The 19,501-nt window shown below is 36.4% G+C and overlaps 1 protein-coding gene across 1 annotated transcript; it reads right to left on the reverse strand.

Moving 5' to 3' along the window:
• Nucleotides 1–513: 513 nt before the first annotated feature.
• LOC117566236 (uncharacterized) lies at nucleotides 514–18,084 on the reverse strand. Its single transcript, XM_034245784.2, has 8 exons — nucleotides 17,900–18,084; nucleotides 17,744–17,832; nucleotides 4,393–4,543; nucleotides 2,486–2,620; nucleotides 2,223–2,413; nucleotides 1,475–1,621; nucleotides 1,030–1,414; nucleotides 514–965 (listed from the first exon to the last, which is right to left on the reverse strand). Exons 1-8 carry the CDS (start codon nucleotides 17,960–17,962, stop codon nucleotides 825–827), a joined length of 1,302 nt encoding a protein of 433 aa, XP_034101675.1. The 5' UTR covers nucleotides 17,963–18,084; the 3' UTR covers nucleotides 514–824.
• Between the last annotated feature and the right edge of the window lie 1,417 nt (nucleotides 18,085–19,501).

Raw genomic sequence — 19,501 nt, forward strand, 5'->3', positions numbered from 1 at the left:
TTTTGTCTAGGGTTCGTGGGTATTTTTAGAGACAAGCATAAATAAGATACATTGTCTATTTATAAGATTGATTTCGTATATGCAAGAGTTGCACTATAGTGACAAATACCCTACACACGCACTTGACAGATTCAAATTTAATTCAACTCAATTGACACCCACCGACGACTAACGGGTGAAATGCGTCACGCCTTTTGTGGGATTTGCGATGTAATCTAATATCGTTCAACACTTCCGGCATGCAATCGATAAGCGAATTGCCTCAGCTAATTGCGCTGAGATTTGTCACAGTCCAATTCCAGCAAACTATTTCGTCGCTCAAAACGCCATTATAATTGTCATAAATAGTGATAAAACGTAGACACTCTAATCATTAAACGTTTATAAAACAAAAATAAACTTAACGCGATAAAGTTATTCGGAACAACCCACAGCTTGTAGGCCTTATCGACAGACACAATGCAAATATTTGTAGCATACTTTTGCGACTGTACCGTGCAAAATTAAATAGAATCAAGTTTCATATGTGGGTTTTATTATCTTTAACGGGTTACAGCTTAATTAAACATCACTGACACATATCGATAGGTAAATCGCACTGATTGCGCTACTGAGATTTCATAATGACGGCGCCATCTAATCAAAATCTAATTTTCCCCTTCCCACGAATCTACAACGGAATTTCGTTTTGAAATTTTGTGGAGAATTTTGAGTGATTGTCAAAAATATGAATGTGTAAATGCCAAAAGTTTTGCGAACCCGTTTAAAGATGTGTTTGAAATGAATTTAAAACGAAAACAATGAAACGATTAATGAACTAGTTTTTAAGCCTCCTCGTCGTCGGCTTCACTAACAATATTTTGTAGACCCTCTGGCTCAGCCTCTTCACCGACCTCCTCTGGCTCGTCATCGATCGCATCACCCATAATAATCTGTTCGGCCAGTTGATAAAGCTCGAGTATATTCTGAAAGCGTCAACACCCATTACATCTACGCTTATGCTACATAATAATAGGTTGAAAGACTTACCTTGGCATTGCGTAGTGCTACAATTTTCTCATCCTCGAAGCGCAATTGATCGTATTGGAACTTCGATATCAGCAATCCTCGATTATACTCATCCTCCATCTCGGCCTGCAGCACATCAGCATATTCCTGCTTCGCTACGGACAGACTTATGAGACTAGCGCTCTTCACGGACTCCTCGGACACATCGGAGGCATCATCCATGTATTTGGTTTGTATTGCTCCCGGATAATCGCCATCCAACGATGGTTCCCTAGGCATCTCAATGCTACCGGGTCCAACATCGTCCATTACGAAGTTATCCACAGTTGTTGTAACTGGCACTACAACCTTTTTATCATCCTCCAATTGGTGGCGTATGCGCAGCTCGGTCTCCCGGAACTTTTGTCTAGAACGCAATAAGAAATCAGCATGGGATTGAAGTGATATTAAAGTGGGCGTCACTTACCGTGCACGGACTATGTTGAGAATGTCCTGTGGATCCGAGGAGAACGGTTTGGGCACCCGCAGCGAACGCTCCTTCATTTTGGCGCGTTCGTTCTCCAGGAACTCCTTTAGATTCTGCTCGCATTCACGCCAGTCTTCATTGTGAATGCTGGAATATATTAGGTTTCGGTTAGATGATGCTTGCAAAGATTTCCTACAAATTATTTTATGTTTTTGAAAAAGGAAACAATGTGTTCTTAAATACTTGAATTCCTAACTATAACATAAGAAAGTTGTCTTTCATTTAGTAACTACTTGAATTTTCATTTAGTTAAGTTAATTTACATTAATTGTTATTTTAGGATGGCTGACAAACTTGTTACCTTCCAAAAGTTGAGGCATAATTGACATTATACTGGAAATACAACATTGATATTAAGTCTACTTAAACACATTTATATAAGCGACTAATCAACTAACTGAACTGAACTTTAACGATTCAAGCTTGCAACAATCTTGTATCTTTTCTCAATATGTAGATAAGTTTGCTGTAGCAAAACATCTTTGGGATTAAAGACTTTAAACTCCAGGCAAGCCGGCAGCAAGCGTGTGGACGTGACCTTAATGTATTTAAGGCTGTTGTACATAACTTTTAATTAGGCTAACGCAGCGCAGCAACTAAAGTATGTAGTTTAAGCCCAGCTCATTTGGCTGACAGTCTTCTACACGGGGAGTTACAGGGGAGGATTGGCTTTGCTGCCTCCACTTACCGCAGCAGGTCCATGCCCCGTTCGGCGTCCTCGATTCTATATTGTTCGACGAGGAGCTTTTGTTGGCGTTGACGCTCGTGTTTCTTGGCCAGCATCTCGGCCTCCTTGGCGGCGTGTTGCAATCTTTCGCGCTCCCATTTAACGCCCTGGACCTTCAGACGTTCGGCGTTCTTCTCTCGACTCGTTTTCAGCTGCAGTCAAATAAATTGCAATTATTATTATGTGCATCTATTTTATAGTTCATACTACGCTCATATTCATACCTTGGAGCGCTCTTTGAGTATCTCTGTGTTGGCATCTTTGTTGACCATGAAGATGGGATCGTCGGCCAGTTCCTCGGGTATTATGTCCGATTTGCCCTCAATAATTAGCATGCGTTCACGCTCCACCTCTTTGAGCTAAAAAAATTAAAAGGTTTTAGTTAATTTGGAATAATAAAACACGATAATAATGAATGAAAAGAATATAGAGATTAGTTAGTTTGAAGGGAGATGCTAAAAGGTTTTTGGTTACAGATATTAGTAAACTATGATAGGATATTCAACATAACTTCAGAGAACATTTTGGTGATTGTTTTGGGGGCAAGAAGTAGAGAAAATATCCCTTAGAAGTTATAAATGGGAATATAAACTTTATGTGGGAATCAAGATGAAGGATAACAGAAGTTTAACACTAGTTGCAAACGTTCTAAACTCTAATTAATTTAGTAAAAAGGAATTGAGAACTTTAAGGAGTATCTTCATGGGAGTTAAATTCAGTTCAAACCAAAGAAGTAAGTTGTCGAAGTATTTTCTGAACTTGCCATTTAAAAGACTGATCTACTTCCTCAAATATTTGCCTTGCAAGTATCATCATGTATCATGTATTGAAATATCTACTAAACATTTAAAAGATTGTTAACAAAGTGACTGATCCACTGCCTCAAATATTTGCCTTGTAAGTAGTCAAAGTAGTTTTTCAAATTGACTTTCGACAACTAGTTAAAAGCGACAGAGTTACGCCCATTTGGCACCTCGATGTGCGCAATGCGGCAAAAAAACAAAATGATAAAGGCACAAAGTGGCATATCAAGGGAGCTACTTGAAGTTGAGCAAAGAACTCAGACAGACAAAGCTAAGTGCACATTTCCGCTGCAGTGCTTCAACTCGCATGTCTCGCAGACATAAAATCGAGTTTTTCACTTTTTATTTTCGGCTGTTGTGCCTATCGCGATGGTCTAATTTTTTATGATTTTGACGGCTTGGATGTTGTTTTGGATTTTCATGTCGAGAGCTCATTGAATTCAAGCAGGCGCGACTTTTGTTATTGAAAAGTTGCCGATTTTTTTTAGAGAGCTGACCACGCCCACAACACAAACAGCAGCACAAAAACAAGTAAGAAAGCGACAGTCGAGTGTGCTCGACTGCGAGATACCCGCTACCTATTTTGAATAAATACCAAAAATACAAATATACTAAAAATATACCAAATTTTATATTTGGTATATCGATATAATAGCACATTCAAAATATAGCATAGACGGCACAATAGACCAGATGTTAGCCAAAGCAACTAAGAACCCTAGTAAGTAGGCGTTTTTGCCCATACAAAAGTATTTCTTTAATAAGTTTGACAATTTTTATCCGATCGCAACCAAATCATAACTACTATAGTAATTATTGTATATACCAACTCTAGCTTTAAAATTACGCTTGTTATTCGATTTTTTTGATTTACGAGGGCGGAAGTGGGCGTGGCAAAAATTTGAAACAAACTTGATCTGCGTGCAAACATAACAAATGCTGTCGAAAAAAAATTATAGCTTTATCTTTTATAGTCTCTGAGATCCAGTGTTTCATACGGACGGACGGACAGACGGACATGGCTAGATCGTCTCGGCTGGTGATGCTGATCAAGAATATATATACTTTATAGGGTCGGAGATGCCTCCTTCTACCTGTTACATACATTTCCTGCCGGCACAAAGTTATAATACCCTTCTACCCTATGGGTAGCGGGTATAAAAAGGTCTAAGAGCAATCTGTGTGAAAAATAATCGCAGTCGAATACGTGACAATTGCCAAGGGTTGCTTCCACTTTGTGACAACTTGTCAAAATTCAATTAGACGCCACGCAAATTGGCCACATTTGTGTCTCGGCCAATTTGTGAGACAAACTTTGGGGAACTTACCTCGCGAGCCTTGATGCGGGCCAGCAGCTGCTTGCGGTAATCCTCATCGATGCGTTCACGCAACTCCTTCATGTAGGCACGGTCCGTCAGCTTGACCACGTTGGTGCCCATTAAACGCTCCAGGCGAGCGCTGATGCGCGGCAAATTGAAGCTGTGGGCCAAAAGAGTGAGAAGAGCAAGTTAAAACTTTTCTGCTTTATCAAGAAGTCGCGACTAATAAAATTCATTTATTTCACAGAATATATATATTTTGCGCTTAATTACAACAAAGCGCAAAGAAAGGACTTTTGCGTACCTTTCTTTGGCTCCTGTGTGCTACGTCTTTTCTGCTATCTGCTGTCCGTTCGGGCAAGGACTAAGCCACTAAGGATAATACGCGGCGCATTTGTTATTGCACATGGGTCACGAACTCGCGCCGATGCCGCCAACTTCACCGTTTCACCGTTTTCGCGCTTGTAACTGTTGGTAACGAATGAGGTCGGCTACACATATTTTGTTTCTATAGCGCTTCTCAGTTCTTGCCTTTATTTTGGTTGCCAAACACCCGAAACCGACAAACGACAAGGACAAGAAGACGCCCCCCAGCCACGCCTCCCTCCTCTGCCCTTTGCCCGGCTACCAAGAAAGTGTGGCAGGTAAACAAGCGAATAAATGTGCAAATTTTCCTAATCAAAGGAGTTTGAAGACCCTTCGAATGCTCTAACAAGTTAAGGATTTTCACTTGATTAAAAACTTTAATTAGAAATATTTAAAATCAAATATTTAGACCAAGAAAGATTTATATCCCAAAAGATTTAAAAAAGTAATTAGTAGTATTTATATATACATTAAAATGTAAATCAAATGACTAGATAAAGAAAGTTTGATTTCCAAGAGAACATAAAGCAAATATAATTAAGATAAAAGGGCTCAAGATACGGGTCCAGAAAGTTATTTATAACAATTTCTGAAGTATTTGGAAAACATAAAATTATGTTTAAAAGCTCGAGTTAAAAAAAGCTAAACTTAGTTTTCGCAAGCAAAAACATTGAAGTTTTCAGTTCAACCAAGATTTCTTTTCTAATCATACTAATTTTTTTTTGGTATTTATAGTATTTAATATTCAACCTAAAAATTTATTATTTCAATTATTTATAAACTTCAATTTCAAGGATTCATCCAAATACTTCTTTTAAAAAGGAAATTTAAAGTAACATTTAAATTCAATTGATATTTTTAGTATAAATAATACTATAATTTCAGTATTTAAAGTTCAAATAGTTCTATAAATTATATAGAAACTTTAATTCAATATAGTTAAAGGGTTAATACAAATTTTGAAAGGAAATTTAGACACATGAAATACGCTCAAGAAATATGAATGAATTACTAACAATTTCTTAAGTATCAAAAGTACTAAATTTATAGATGTCAATTACTTTTTGAAGACTCATTTCTGAAGCGACTAATATAATCATAATTTAAGGAAATTTATATTTTATTTTCTTTAAAGTGCATTCAAGTCTCTTCGTTGCCCGAGTCAATTGTCAGTACTTGATTTGAATTTTTTTTTATATTGTTGGTGAACAATAGAAACCCCCCGAAAAAATGAGTGTAATTTTAGCCAAGCCAAGAAGGGAAGTGCTACACACATGAGCACGTGAATAGCAATATCTAAAGCTATATATGCAGATATATAATAGATGTGCAGTCATATTGCTGTCAAACATTCGTTTGGCTTTTTAGCAGCAGACAGTCGATTGTGGCTCATATGTTATTTGAGTACGAGAATCGAGTCTATAGACTATTCTTCATTTTATGTGCTCCACATACGAGAGTAGTATCCGTATCTGTGTTCTCGTTCCGTTCCCCCGGGGTTTATATGGTAATACATATTGGTCCCATACATGCGATATTTTTGGCTTAAATGTAGACAGTCATGATAGCAAAAGGCGGACGGCACAGCTTGAGCTTTCAAGACATAAATTTCGCTAGAAATTCCCCATTTGTATCTAGTATATGCGATATATTCTCGAGTTGTTCATATTTGTCTTTCTTGGCTTAAGCGACATCGACGGGCCGAAGTAATTAGTCTAGCATTATAATGGGTTTATCCACAAGATATGCTCAATGCTCAATGCTAGGTATTTACCACGCTGGCGACTTTTGTGTCATTTGCTGCACGAAACAAATTTGAATTGACACCCGAAGGGAAGCGTGGAAGGGAAGAGAGGGAGGTGCATAGGAATAAGGCCAACTTTGTGTCGAAATAATGCTAAATTACTTAAATGATATAGCCTGACTTTGACTAACAATTCCGCACAGGCCACACATCGCCTGACTTTGGTTACCACTTTCTGGTTTTTCCTTTTTTTCGGTTTTGGTTTTATTTTGGTTTGGTGCTGAGCCAACAAATCGTTTTGGTTAAATAGCTTTCAACTGTTATTTTAATGTGGCTTTGGGCCAAACTTAAATGCACTTTTAATTGTGTATTTAACACCAAACAACTACGAGAAACTTTACATTTGCTTTTTCAGTTACTTTTCGAAGCTTATGAAAAGTTTATGCCAACTTCAAAAATAAGAAAACTTTTGCATTGCCTGGTTTAAGTTCGCATTTCAAGAAAAGAGGCAAATAGAGTCAAAGATGGAAAACATAGGAATGACATTTCAAATTAAAAACTCTTTTAAGTTTAGTTATTTTTAGAATGAATTAGTTTTAAATATAAAAATGCGAGGATGACAAGACAGTCGATTACTCATTCACTATGCAATTTTTTGCAATAAATGATTATAAATGAAATATTTTTAAACAAGTTTAAGATATAAACGAAGTGGTCTAATACTCAACTGTATACTTCATTCATATTTCAAAATATATATTGAAACGGTTTAAAGAAATCTAATGAAAAGTGAGTTACAACAATGGGGACTTAGATGCTTTGGCTGACAATCTAGTATAATTTGTTTTCTTTGGTATATTTCATACTCTATGGTATATTTTGTAGTCTATGGTATATTTTGCAATCTATGGTAGATTTTTATACAGTAGAATATGGATATATCAAAATACTAAAGTATATCAAAGGATATATTTAGTATATCGATATTGCACTGTATAAAATATACCATAGACTACAAAATATATCATTGAGTAAGAATATACCAAAGAAAAGAAATTATACTAGATTGCCAGCCAAAGCATCTATGTGATTCTCCATCGTAAAAATATACCATAGAGCACAAAATATATATAGAGTATATGGTTTTATTGAAAATGGGTAGCGTAATTTCCAATAAAACCATATTATAAAAATATACCAAAATTATACTCACAGTCAAGAACACTCAACTGCAGCTCTCTTACTTGTTTCAAATGTGAGATTGATAAATTTAAGAAATATCAGATTTCTATGGCATTTTAGTAGTTAGCTTGAAACTCATATTTACATTTAAACCAAACTAGAAATTAATTAGAGGAATAGTGTTATAATTTACCAGAAATAGACGCTGCAGTTTACTAAGATTTATCGCAGCTCTTAGCCTAGTTTACTCTAACGTCCCACGTTTCGATAACCATTTCGCGTATTTATTTACATTTTTGCGACATTAGACTAGTTTTGTTTTATAGCTGAATGGATGGAATATGGCTAACATGTGCACAAGATTTTATCACTCTGAGCGTAACCCATTCGCTATTCACCCACGTGAGACCCAGGACAAGGTCTGACCCCCACACATAGAAACCACATGCAGAGAGAGAGTGAGATTGCATAAAAGCCATCGAGTACGAGTGTATATCAGAGGTAATAATCGGGAGGAGTTGTACGTACTTATAAATCACAGCCCACCTGAGCGTGCGTGACAGGAACGGATGCAGCCTTTGGTAACAAATGTCATGGGCTCGTTGTTGAGGGGGCGGAGGAAAGGTGGGTGGGCGGACGGTAATAAAAAGATTGTCGGCATCCTGAACTCATACTTTTGCAGGAAATTCGACAACGAAGCAAAACGCTTCCGTTTCATTCCGTTTCGTTTTGCAATTGCTTTGTTTATATTGCAATTATATACACTTTCGAATTGCACATGACATGAAAGATTGCCTCCTGCTGCACCCCCCCTTTCACCCCCTCTTCTTCGTCGTTGTCTTGTGTGTTTCCATGTCGAATACTCGTAATTTATGCATGTGCGAAGTGAAACGACTCAGAATCGACTCGACTCGATTCGAATCGAATTGATACCCCATTGATTGGAATTTCATTATCAATGTCAATGCTGATGTAACACACCTATCAACGACGTTTGGGCCAACGACAACACACACTTAACCTGGCTTACAATCTTTGCACCTTTGCCTTTGCCTTTACATATTGAAAATTGATTGAATTGAACTTTTGATGACTTTGAACTGCGTTCACTCTTCCACGCTTCGGATTGAGACATCAAAGCCAACAGACACACACATTGTTGTTGTTGACTCTCAAATAGTACAATGTTTCTATTCCTGGTACACACACACACATACACTCGCATCTGCACAACCACATACTCAATTTGTCTAGGCGACAAATGTAACTATTGGACACGAAACCTAATTCCCTTCGCTATTTGTCTCAAGATCATCAAACTCAATAAACACACTTCATCTGTTAACACCTGTGAAGAGAATTGGCAAGTGCATTTCAGAGTCTAGAATGAAGAGAGATGCATAGTTAACTACTAACTGCAGTGCAATGAATTAATTTGGAAATAATTCTAATGATATCTACTTCTACTACTTCATATCTCATGTAGAAAATATCTTTGGATAATAAAGTGGATAGGTTCTAGAATCACAAATGTCTAAACTCAAATATGCTACAATATTAACCCTTTCTTCAATCCTGAATACTAGTTTTAATTGACTAAATGTTCAGTAATGGACTATGATATTCATATATGTGAAGTATCTTCTTATGATTTAAATTCCCCATAAATGAACGACAATAAACATGAAACATTTTCTATTCAAGGTTTAACTTAACAAGAAAATTAAGGAATTTGTAAAAACATGAGCTAAATATGTGACTAACCTTTTCTATTTTCAAAGTATGCAGACTATTGAAAATTTTCTAAGCTGTGAACATGGCTAAAAATTGGTACGATTTCAAAAAACTTTTAGCACGAAATTATAATACTTCAGTTTTTTGGAAAGAAGTATTCTGGAAGGATATTCAAATATTTTTCTATATTGGTATGAACTTTCTTAAAGATATGATTGACCTTTTCAATTTTTAAGATATGCAGATTATAAACAGTATTATAAGCTGTGAAGGTGGCTTAAATTCCTCTTGATTTTTAAAAAAATAGCACGAAATTATAATACTTTAGTTTTTTAGATAGAAGAGAAGGGTATTAAAATATTTTTTTATAATCAACTATTTTGCAAAAACTTGAGAACAACTTTCTTAAAGATATGATTAACCTCTTTAATTTTTAAGATATGCAGACTGTAAACTATATTTTAAGCCGTGAACACAGCCTTGGCCTTCAGCCTTTAGCATTGGTGTGCATTTTTTTAATTTTCTTTCTTAAGACGTCTCCGTCTATATTTTTTACAATCTTTGCTATAATTACTAACAACAAGAGTGATATTCATAAGAAACTTCTTGTAATAGAAGAAGGAAATTAGGAGATAAATATCAGAGACAAATTATTTTTAATCTGATTACCAAACTAACTAATCAACTCAATATTCTGAATGAACAAAAACTAAAAACAAATTGTGAAATGTTAAAGCAAACTATAAATCGAGAAAGTTAAGAATGTGCGTTAGTAAAACTAGAGACAAATTAACTTGATATTCAATCACATTTACTGCAGCGAATACCTAATGAATATATATGAAGTAAAAATCTATTCATTGGGAAGGTGAACCTTTTGATGCAATAATTTGCCATTGATTCTATTTATGAGTCAATTAACGCCACTTGCGAGCTGTCGACGGAATGTCAAGCGTAGGATATTAGTTTACAGACTGGGCCTTGAGGAGGTCCGTCCCAGAGAGCTAATTGAAAGACAAAGTTATAAAACTAGCTTCCATGCCTGAAGGGCGCAAAGTGTCGCCTGAAAGTATGCAACGTTAATTAATGCGAGCGACGTGCATAAATTTCGCTATCACTTGACATTTATGCGTTTTTCCTCGACTCGTTTGCAGCGCATTAAAATTGATAATTGCAACACGTACCGCGGCTCCAATAAATGTGCGGGAAAATTGGAAAAGTGCTTGGCTGGAAGTTTGGGGAGTTTACCTATCTGGTGGCTCCAAAGTGCACTGTACGAAATCGAATAGAAAATCCTCCTCGATCTCCACGGCTGCCACAGCCAAAGCTTTACGTTTGGACCTTTTTCTTCGTCCGCTGTTGGCCATATTCAAACGCCCATAGTTGGGCATGCTTTGAGTATTTAATTAGAGATGCGTTGTATCTCAAATTCTTTTCTTTTGCTTATTTTCTGGGGCCGCGGTGGGAACTTTCAAGCGCCAATGGCGACTGTCGAATGTGGAACCCTACGCCATGTGATTCTTGTTTTGTTTCGCTTTCATTTTTTTGTTGTTGACTCTCCGCACATGTGTGTGAGTGTTTGTGTGTGTGTGTGGCATGCAGAAGGGTCGAGTGCCACATGTGGCAGCAGCAGTAGCTGTATTCCACTTTAATGTGGCACGGTGTCGTGTTTCAACATGCCGCAGCTCAACTGAACTCAACTCAACGCTGTTAAGCGCAGTTCCAGTTCCAGTTCCAGCTTTGCCTCTGCCTCTCTCTCTCTCTCTTCTCTCTCTATCTCTTTCAAGCTCAAACTCGCAGCTCGGTTTCGCATTGGCCAGGCCAAGTGGGCGCGCTTTGCATCGCGGCATCGGCATCGCATGTTGAGCTAAGCGTTTAATGTTAGGCTTAATGACATGACACCAATGTCAATATTATGACAAATACACAACGTTGTGTGTCAACAAGTTTGCACTCTACACTGCGACAAATCGGGGGAACATTTATCACAATCGTTTAATGGTTAACAAGTCTTCAACTTAAATTTTCCAGTATTATTGTAACCGAGTTCAGTTATTCATCTTTTAGACTTCAAAACCTTCTTTTATCTGTTTTCTTAAATCCTTTTTAATATTGTTCCATGTATATTTCACTTTTCTACTTATTGTTAAATGCACAATAAGTTACAAAGAGACAACATCATCTGATGGTGATGGTGATGAGATCAATTATGAGCAAACAAAAAAATTTGCAATTCACATTATTCGCATCGCCTTCATAAATCCCAAAGCTTTTCGTTCTCACAGTAGTTGGTCACACTATCGCACGGAATTACTCTAATTTTTTAACAACAAATATGTACTAAAAAATACCAAAAACTGTAATTCTCACGTTTTGAAAACCTATACTATATTCCTTCGCATTGAATTCATAAATCCCAAAGCTATTTGTTCTCACAAGCTTTGGTCAAACTATTCCTGGGAATTAATCTAATTTTTGCATAAACGAGTAATAAAAATTACCAAAAACTACGATTCTCAAGTACAGAATGTGTTACCCGACGAAAAAAAACTAAGCAACAGATCGCGTTCATTTTTTATCAATCAATTTCAGACAAGAAAAAATCTTTAAATAATATATATCATATCACATAATGAAATCATTCGATTAAATTCTCATATTAATAAATACTTTTAATCTCACACCATTTCTATCACTTTCCCGCTCTTGTATAACTTTGAACACCTCCTTTTCTTGCAGTGCAGTGAACATGCCTTTGCTTCGTCAGGTGACAACTCTATTTTTATAATCGTCAAAGCAACTAAATAATGTGAAAGTAGTTTTACTACTCACTAGAATCACACACACACACCCCATCCATTTCGCTACTTTTGGTATTTCGCCCCGCACGAAATGCCTTTGGAGAATGTCCTGTGAATGCGAAGATTTTTATGGTTGTCATCGTTGTGTTCAATCGAAACGTATCGTATATTGTCGCTTTATGACACGGACAAAAGCAAAGACAAAGCCAAAGGCAGGGGGTAGAATGTATGTGGAAGGGTTGAGCTAGTCTCACATTACCATTTTGGTTGGGCTGAAACCAGAAACTATTTCGCTTTATGGCCAGGTTTCATGCCAGACAGCCATACAATAATTCCCTCTAATTTCAATTCGAAGAGTTGCCGAAATTGAGCAAACACTTTCGCGATTCTCTCTCAATCGTGGCAACCCATGCAATCTTCAGCTCAGTTCAGGGAGGAGGAGGAGGAGAAGTCTCGTGTGGCAAATTGACGTGCTGGAACTTTAAGAGACGCCATCGACACTTCAATTACAGTCTCGGCCACAGCTTCTGACGACCTCGATTGTGGCCACAAAGTTGCAGTCGCAGTGTCTCGACACCTTGACAACACGTAATTCCGTTTGTTTATTTTCTCGTTTGCCTTTCACGGCTTTTCGGTTCCTTTGTGGCAATAATATCACTGCAATTGCAGCGAGCGAGCCATGGACTGGCGACTTATGATTGTTTTTATAACAGCTTAGAGACACACTTTGACACCGACAAGTCGACGACATTGCTCCGCTTTACAGTCGCTATTACTAGCATAGGGTATAACAGACTGTCGATACAAATTAATAACTGTTGAAAACCTAACTCTTTACTTTCACTTTAGGTGCATTCCAAAAGTTACACTTCTCAACTTTTACTTTTTACAGAGTATTTGTCAGTCGCGCATGCTTTAAGTATAGTAAACTATAGATACAAATTATTAACAATCTAAATCTAACTCTTCCTTAAATTTTTTAACTTTTTACTTTCACTTTAAGAGCATTCCAAAAGTTACACTTCTCACTTTTTCTTCACTTTTACTTTTTACAGGGTATTTCTCAATCGCGCATGCCTTTAGTATAACAGCCTGTAAATACAAATGAATAACAATCTAAACCAAACTCTTCCTTCTCTTCCCTCTCACTTTAAATGCATTCCAAAAGTTATGCTTCTTGAATTTCACTTTTTACAGGGTATTTACCAGTCGTGCATACCTTGGTTTAAGCAGCTTAACTAAGTGCACTTGAGGCATATCAAAGCGCATACTTATTTGCTGCAATTTAGCATTTTCCTTATTTTCTTTTCAGCAGCAACTCATTTAAACGAGTTTCAATGCCAGCACGCAATTGAGGTTTGTGTATTGGCTAAACTTTGAGTGAGCTTCGTTAAGCTTTTTACACTGCGAAATATTTAACAGGAACTCGAACATGCAAAAAACTCTAGATGCGAAAAATAATCTGAAGAATTTTAGCATAGAAGTTAGTTAAAAATAAACAACTGTTTCCATCTATTGATTAAAATATAAAAATAATATTCTAACTGCCTGGCGTTATTGTAACATTAACATACCTACTTTCTACTACTTATGAAAAAAATAATGTTAAGATATATGCAAAACGATGGTAAAAGATATATTAGGCAATCTATGCTCACGAGTTAAATAAGGAGGACGTGCGTTCACAATATTGAAATTGCATTTTCTGAATTAACAAATATTCTAGAAAGTATAGAAATTTCAATTTGTTTTTGCTTTGTCGATTGTTTATCTAAACTTCAAATGCCTTGAATCGTAACGATTTCTATTTGAAGTTCTTTTTTTAAGTTTAACCCATTAAAATAATAAGTTCAAATGCCATGAATTCCAACGGTTTCAATTTTAGATTATTTCTTTAAGATTAATCCATTAAAATAAAAACATGATGTGTGTTGTTTGTCAGCAAACTAGTTAGAACACTTAACACTTCACTTTTTCTATATCTTGAAATCACAAATAATTTGGTATCCCTGTTAAAGGGAACTTCTTGAAATCACAAAAAGTTTGTCATGTATTTTAAGGAGAACCTCAGTTCAACGTGTTGCCCAAAAAATAACATCATTTAAAGAGCTGCTTTTAACATTTTTCCACAAAATAAAGTATAAATTCTGAAGACATTCTAAACCTCACATTTGAATTTCCACAAGCGATTTTATCTCGATGAATTCACTTTCGCTGATTACTTAAATCAATGTAGTTTTTTAAACCGGGAGAAATTCTCAAATAGAACATTCATATTTAACATTTTTCATTACAAGAATGAATACTATCAAGAAATCTAACATATTTAAAACGAATGCTTTTACTTTCGAGAGCAGTTTTGTATCCAAAAGAACTACTCGTTGCATTTTCCATTCGAAATTGATTTAAATCTTACGTGCACTTGACGAGATCCTGCAAATCCTCCGGCGTGAGCGCGTACTCCGCTGCCAGCTGAGGTGCATTGAGTCGCCGCTTCTTGCGGCTGCGTTGCTTGCGTCGCGGAGCTGCAACAAGAGCCGCAGCACGCAGACTGAGGGCAACATTATCACTGGACTGAGCAGGACTTGTGCGACGTCTGACCATGTTGTTGGCCACGGCAGCAGCCACGCTCTCGGTGACCCGATCATCGACATACTTCCCTGAGCCAGAGCCTCCAGCTGCAGCTGTCGAGGAGGCAACAGTCTCCTCCGCCTTGGTTTTCTCTGCGTAGCTGTCGCGTCGCCAGGATGGCGTTAGAGTTCGGATGAGATTCTGTGTGTCTGCGAATCCCTCGTAGTTGTAGCGTTTGCGTAGACTGAGCCCGGAGAGGTATTCGAGCGTCTGCCAGACATTCATCTTGTTCGAACGGTAGCGCGGCTCGTCGTCGACTGACCAGCAATCGTTGCGTGCAATCCGCTGGGCGAGTAGCATCGTTACCGTGGTGCACTTGCCACCGCCGCTGCCGCCTCCGGCTGGCTTCACTGGCAGCACCCATTCGCTGGAGTCGGAGCGAGCAACAGTGCCACAGCCAGTGGAAGCACCAGCTGTGAGTGACATGTGGATAACTGAGTTTGTTTACGCCGTATATCGGGAGAGTTTGATGGACAACAACCGGGGCACGTTCGATGTCAGTTTCTTTTGTTCATTTCGGCGTAAATTGAAATGTAATTAAGTTTCTTCCTGCCTCTGTCTTCCTCTCTCTTCGTCGCGTGCGACGTTGCTGACGGCCAAACTTCATTTGAGAGTTCCGGCCCGGAATCGCAGTCGCAGTCGCAGTTGGCGTCGCTGTCGCAGTCGCAGTCGACGTCTTCTGTTGCGTGGCTGTGCAGCCAACGCGTATCGTGTTTATTTCCTTGCCATATGCAGTCGAAATCCTCCTCCATCGAGGCAAAGGTGCAACACCATCAGCTGACTAAAGCTACAGCGCCATTAAAAATAATATCATTCTGATTGAGTGACGCGCCGTTTAAGTACTTTCTTTTTGTCGTACTCCGTACTGACACCATTTTCCGCTTGATTTTGATTTCCCTTTTGTTCTCTATCGAACACGCAAAGTGTTTGTTCGCAGCCCCAAAAATAGCGTTACTTTCATTACCATAGAAGACTACGCAACTAAAGCTCTGCCAAAAGAATGCTTAGCACATTGAATATATTATTTAATGTGCTATTCAATAGGAAAATCTTTGTTCTATTGTTCTATTTCAATAATAGCCGAGTAAAAACGCGCACTAATTATTCCTAAGAAACCCTAAGTCTACGTTGGAATTTAAAGAAAATTTAGCGAATTAAAAGCTTAACTAAAATAAATAAAATAAATTCTAAAAGCCGTAAACGAATTAACATCAATTTCAGCTATCAACATTTTATCATCTACTCGAAATCAATCTTAATTTTAAAAAAACTATCACAGAAATTTTTTTGAATAATTCAAAGTTTCTTAAATCAAATGCTTTTATCCAAAGCACATTTCACTTCCAATAAATAATGTAAAGTTTCTTTAATTGAAAACTTTCTACCAAACCATACCTATTTTAAATTACGACAAAATTTCTTTTAAATTGAAGCTTTCATCCAATAGCTAATTTTCAAAATAAGTTATATTTTGAAAGCTTCTCAATCAAAACTTTAATCGTACTTGTTTTAAATTATGACAAAGTTTTTTAAATTAAAACTTTCACAAAAGCAAAAGTTCATTTTTTGAAAGCTTCTCAATCAAAACTTTCAGTGAAGCTGTTTTAAATTATGCGAATTTTCAAAGCACATTTTTCTTGCACAAGTTCCATAAAACACAATCCTTTCTAGCTCTGCTTTATTCGACATTCCCCTTCAGACCTTGAGACCACAATAACACTTCAGGCTGTCCACATAGAGTCGCAAGTGCGATAAATTGTATGTGACCTAGTTAAAGAGAAGGAACCCAGCCAATTTCCTGCCATCACATTTTTCCCAATTACTTGGCAAACTTTTGCTGACAGCCTATCCAAAAAGGCAGCGATACCTCTGGTATATTATATACATATGTATTCACCCAGTCACTCATTTGGTAGTTGGTAGTTCCGATATCGAACTCAGACTATCAATCAAACGCTTAGTTAGCATCGCGTGACTATCACATATCATAGCACCACGAATATATCACAGCTTACAGCAACGAATATTCTTTGACTATAGTCGAGAAATTAGCGCCCTCAAACGCTTCATTTCAGTGCCAAAAGTTGAGAATTTGAAAAGCTTTAAAAGAGCTCAAGACTTTGAACAAGTGATGCAATTTACGTAACATGTTTCCAGATAAGAATTCAATATGTAAACTTAAATTGCCCTAGGTAAAATTACAGTGAACTACAAAAAAAGTTTAGTTTTTAAACTTTCTACAAAAGTTAAGTGAAAATAATTCTTAGAAGTTTAAATAAATAACCTATTAGAGCTTTAATGTGCTTTTAAAGCTTTTGATCAACTTTCAAATCGAATTGTTTTAAAATAAGATTATAATTAAATTTGCAAACATAAATGAAAGTTACAAGATGTGGTGCTTGAAGAACTTCTTAGAGCTTTAATGCGCTTTAAAAGTTCGTAGCCAACTCTCAAATAGAATTGTTTTACAATAAAAAGCAATGAAGCATTTTTCTTTATCTTGAGACAATAAATATTGTATATAACACCCAATGCTTTTCCTAGAACTATTTCATCAGCTATTTGTCAATTATTTTATGCAAATATTTAGCAATGCTTTCGACTTCCTCAACTGTCATTTTGTTGAGCAGTGTAATTTCAAGGTGCGGCCGCAACTATTAAATGGATGCCATAAAATATTATTATGTCGCCCACGTTGCTAGCTAAAGAATCTTAATTGAATGAGAGTTGCATTTGGCGCCGCTTCGTGTCTGTTTCGCTTTCAATCAATGGCATGCCACACAATCCGCCATTCATAAACCGCACGAAACAATTGCAAAAGTCGAGAGAAGCAATGAGACGTCGTCTCACACCCGCATTACAATAACCATATTTATAGGGAAATCAAATGCTGAATACTCACGCAACAATAACATCCGGATCCTCCCACCATTTCTTCTGCGTGGGCGCCAATCGAAGGCTCACCTGACGCCAATGATTCTTATGAACCACCTGTGGTCAAGAATGATGCTTATAAGAATCTTTATTTGTTAAATGTATATATTTTTTGTACTCATACCTTGTACTTTTTAGGATCGTAGGCATTATGATCCTTATCCGTAAACACCAGACGCGTTCCCATTCTCACGTCCCTTCTCCAAGTTTTTCACAGTGTATTTAATTCTGTAATATGTAAAATATGTATTTAAAGAAGTGTTTGAATTTGTGTTGTCTCCTGTTGAAAAACAAGATGTAATTTTGATAGTTTTCACAAGGCCTTTGATTTAGTGATTGTGTAGTAGGAAATTTAACAACTTTGTTATATACATGAATGTAAATAAAAGACGTACAAATTAAAGAATCCATTTCTTCATTTCTTCATATTTTTGTCACTCTATAGTTTAAAAGCATTTAAAAACAATTAAGAAAGCTACATTCGAGTATGAAAGCAAAACATTCATTTCAAAATATCCCAACAACTAACAGTACCAAAGGCAATATTTGGTATGTTGGTATAGAAATTTATGTAAAATACACCATTGAGTTTAAAATATACCAGATTGTCAGCCCATACAAAAGTATTTCTTTTTTATAGTTCCTAAAATTTCTATACATACAAAAATATTTCTGATATATTTTCTACAATTTCTATCCGATAGGAACCAAATTTTCCAGAATCATAAAAACTATTGTTTGTTCCAAAATTCGAGCCTCTAGCTTCAAAATTGCTATTAAATTTTTATCGATTTACCGGGACGGAAGAGGGCAGTTGATTTGCTGTTTCAATACATATTTCTATAATTATCAAAGTAGCTCTTAATTGAAGAATTAATAGGTTTTTTGATTCTTACTTTTCCGACTAACTCTTATTGTGTTTTCACACATGTTTCCTAATTTCAAACAAAAATCGACAATGCTTATCAATCTATAAATCTTGTTTAACTAACATTATTGTATATAATGATTCTGACTATGCTTATTCTATCATCTTTTTTAACAAAAAGTATTGTTAATAATAATTCTTTTTTAAGAAGACAACACAAATAACGAATAATTCAAAGGATTGAGACTTTCTTTCCTTCAATCAAGATGTATAATTTTATCTTAATAAAATTCAATTTAATTATGTCACCTCAATAATTATAATACCTGAAGTATACTTTTCAAATTAATATGCATTGCCTCTTTTAATTATCCGAGTTAAGAAAGTGGAACTTATCAATCAATTTTCTATTACCATAAGCTTAGTTAAATGAACGCGCAGAATTAAAGAATTCATATTTTATAATATTATTTAGATCGTAACTTGAGCTTAGCTTAATGGTTCAAGTACTTTGAGTAGTTGTGCACTTTAATAGATCTGCAAGAGATTGATTAGCATACCACATAAAGCGAATAAGACTGCAGCACTTAGTCGGCAAAATTAATTTCAGGGCATAAAATGCTGATGAAATTTGCCCCAGTTTGTGGACTAAAAAAAAAAAAAACAAAAACAAAAACGTACGCAGACACCTTGTAAAGATTATTGTCTAATTGTTGTTATTGCTCGATTGGTGTGTGGTTATTGTAGTGCTTGAGTTAAGTCAGTGTCTTGGCCATTTGGTCGAAGCAATTGATTGGCCGAATCAAATGTGGTTTGTGGTGTCTTTTGTGGCGTTGTCAACTGCGACTGTGGCTAATT

This window comes from Drosophila albomicans, chromosome 2L (assembly GCF_009650485.2).
Source record: "Drosophila albomicans strain 15112-1751.03 chromosome 2L, ASM965048v2, whole genome shotgun sequence".
Classification (NCBI taxonomy): Eukaryota; Metazoa; Arthropoda; class Insecta; order Diptera; family Drosophilidae; genus Drosophila; species Drosophila albomicans.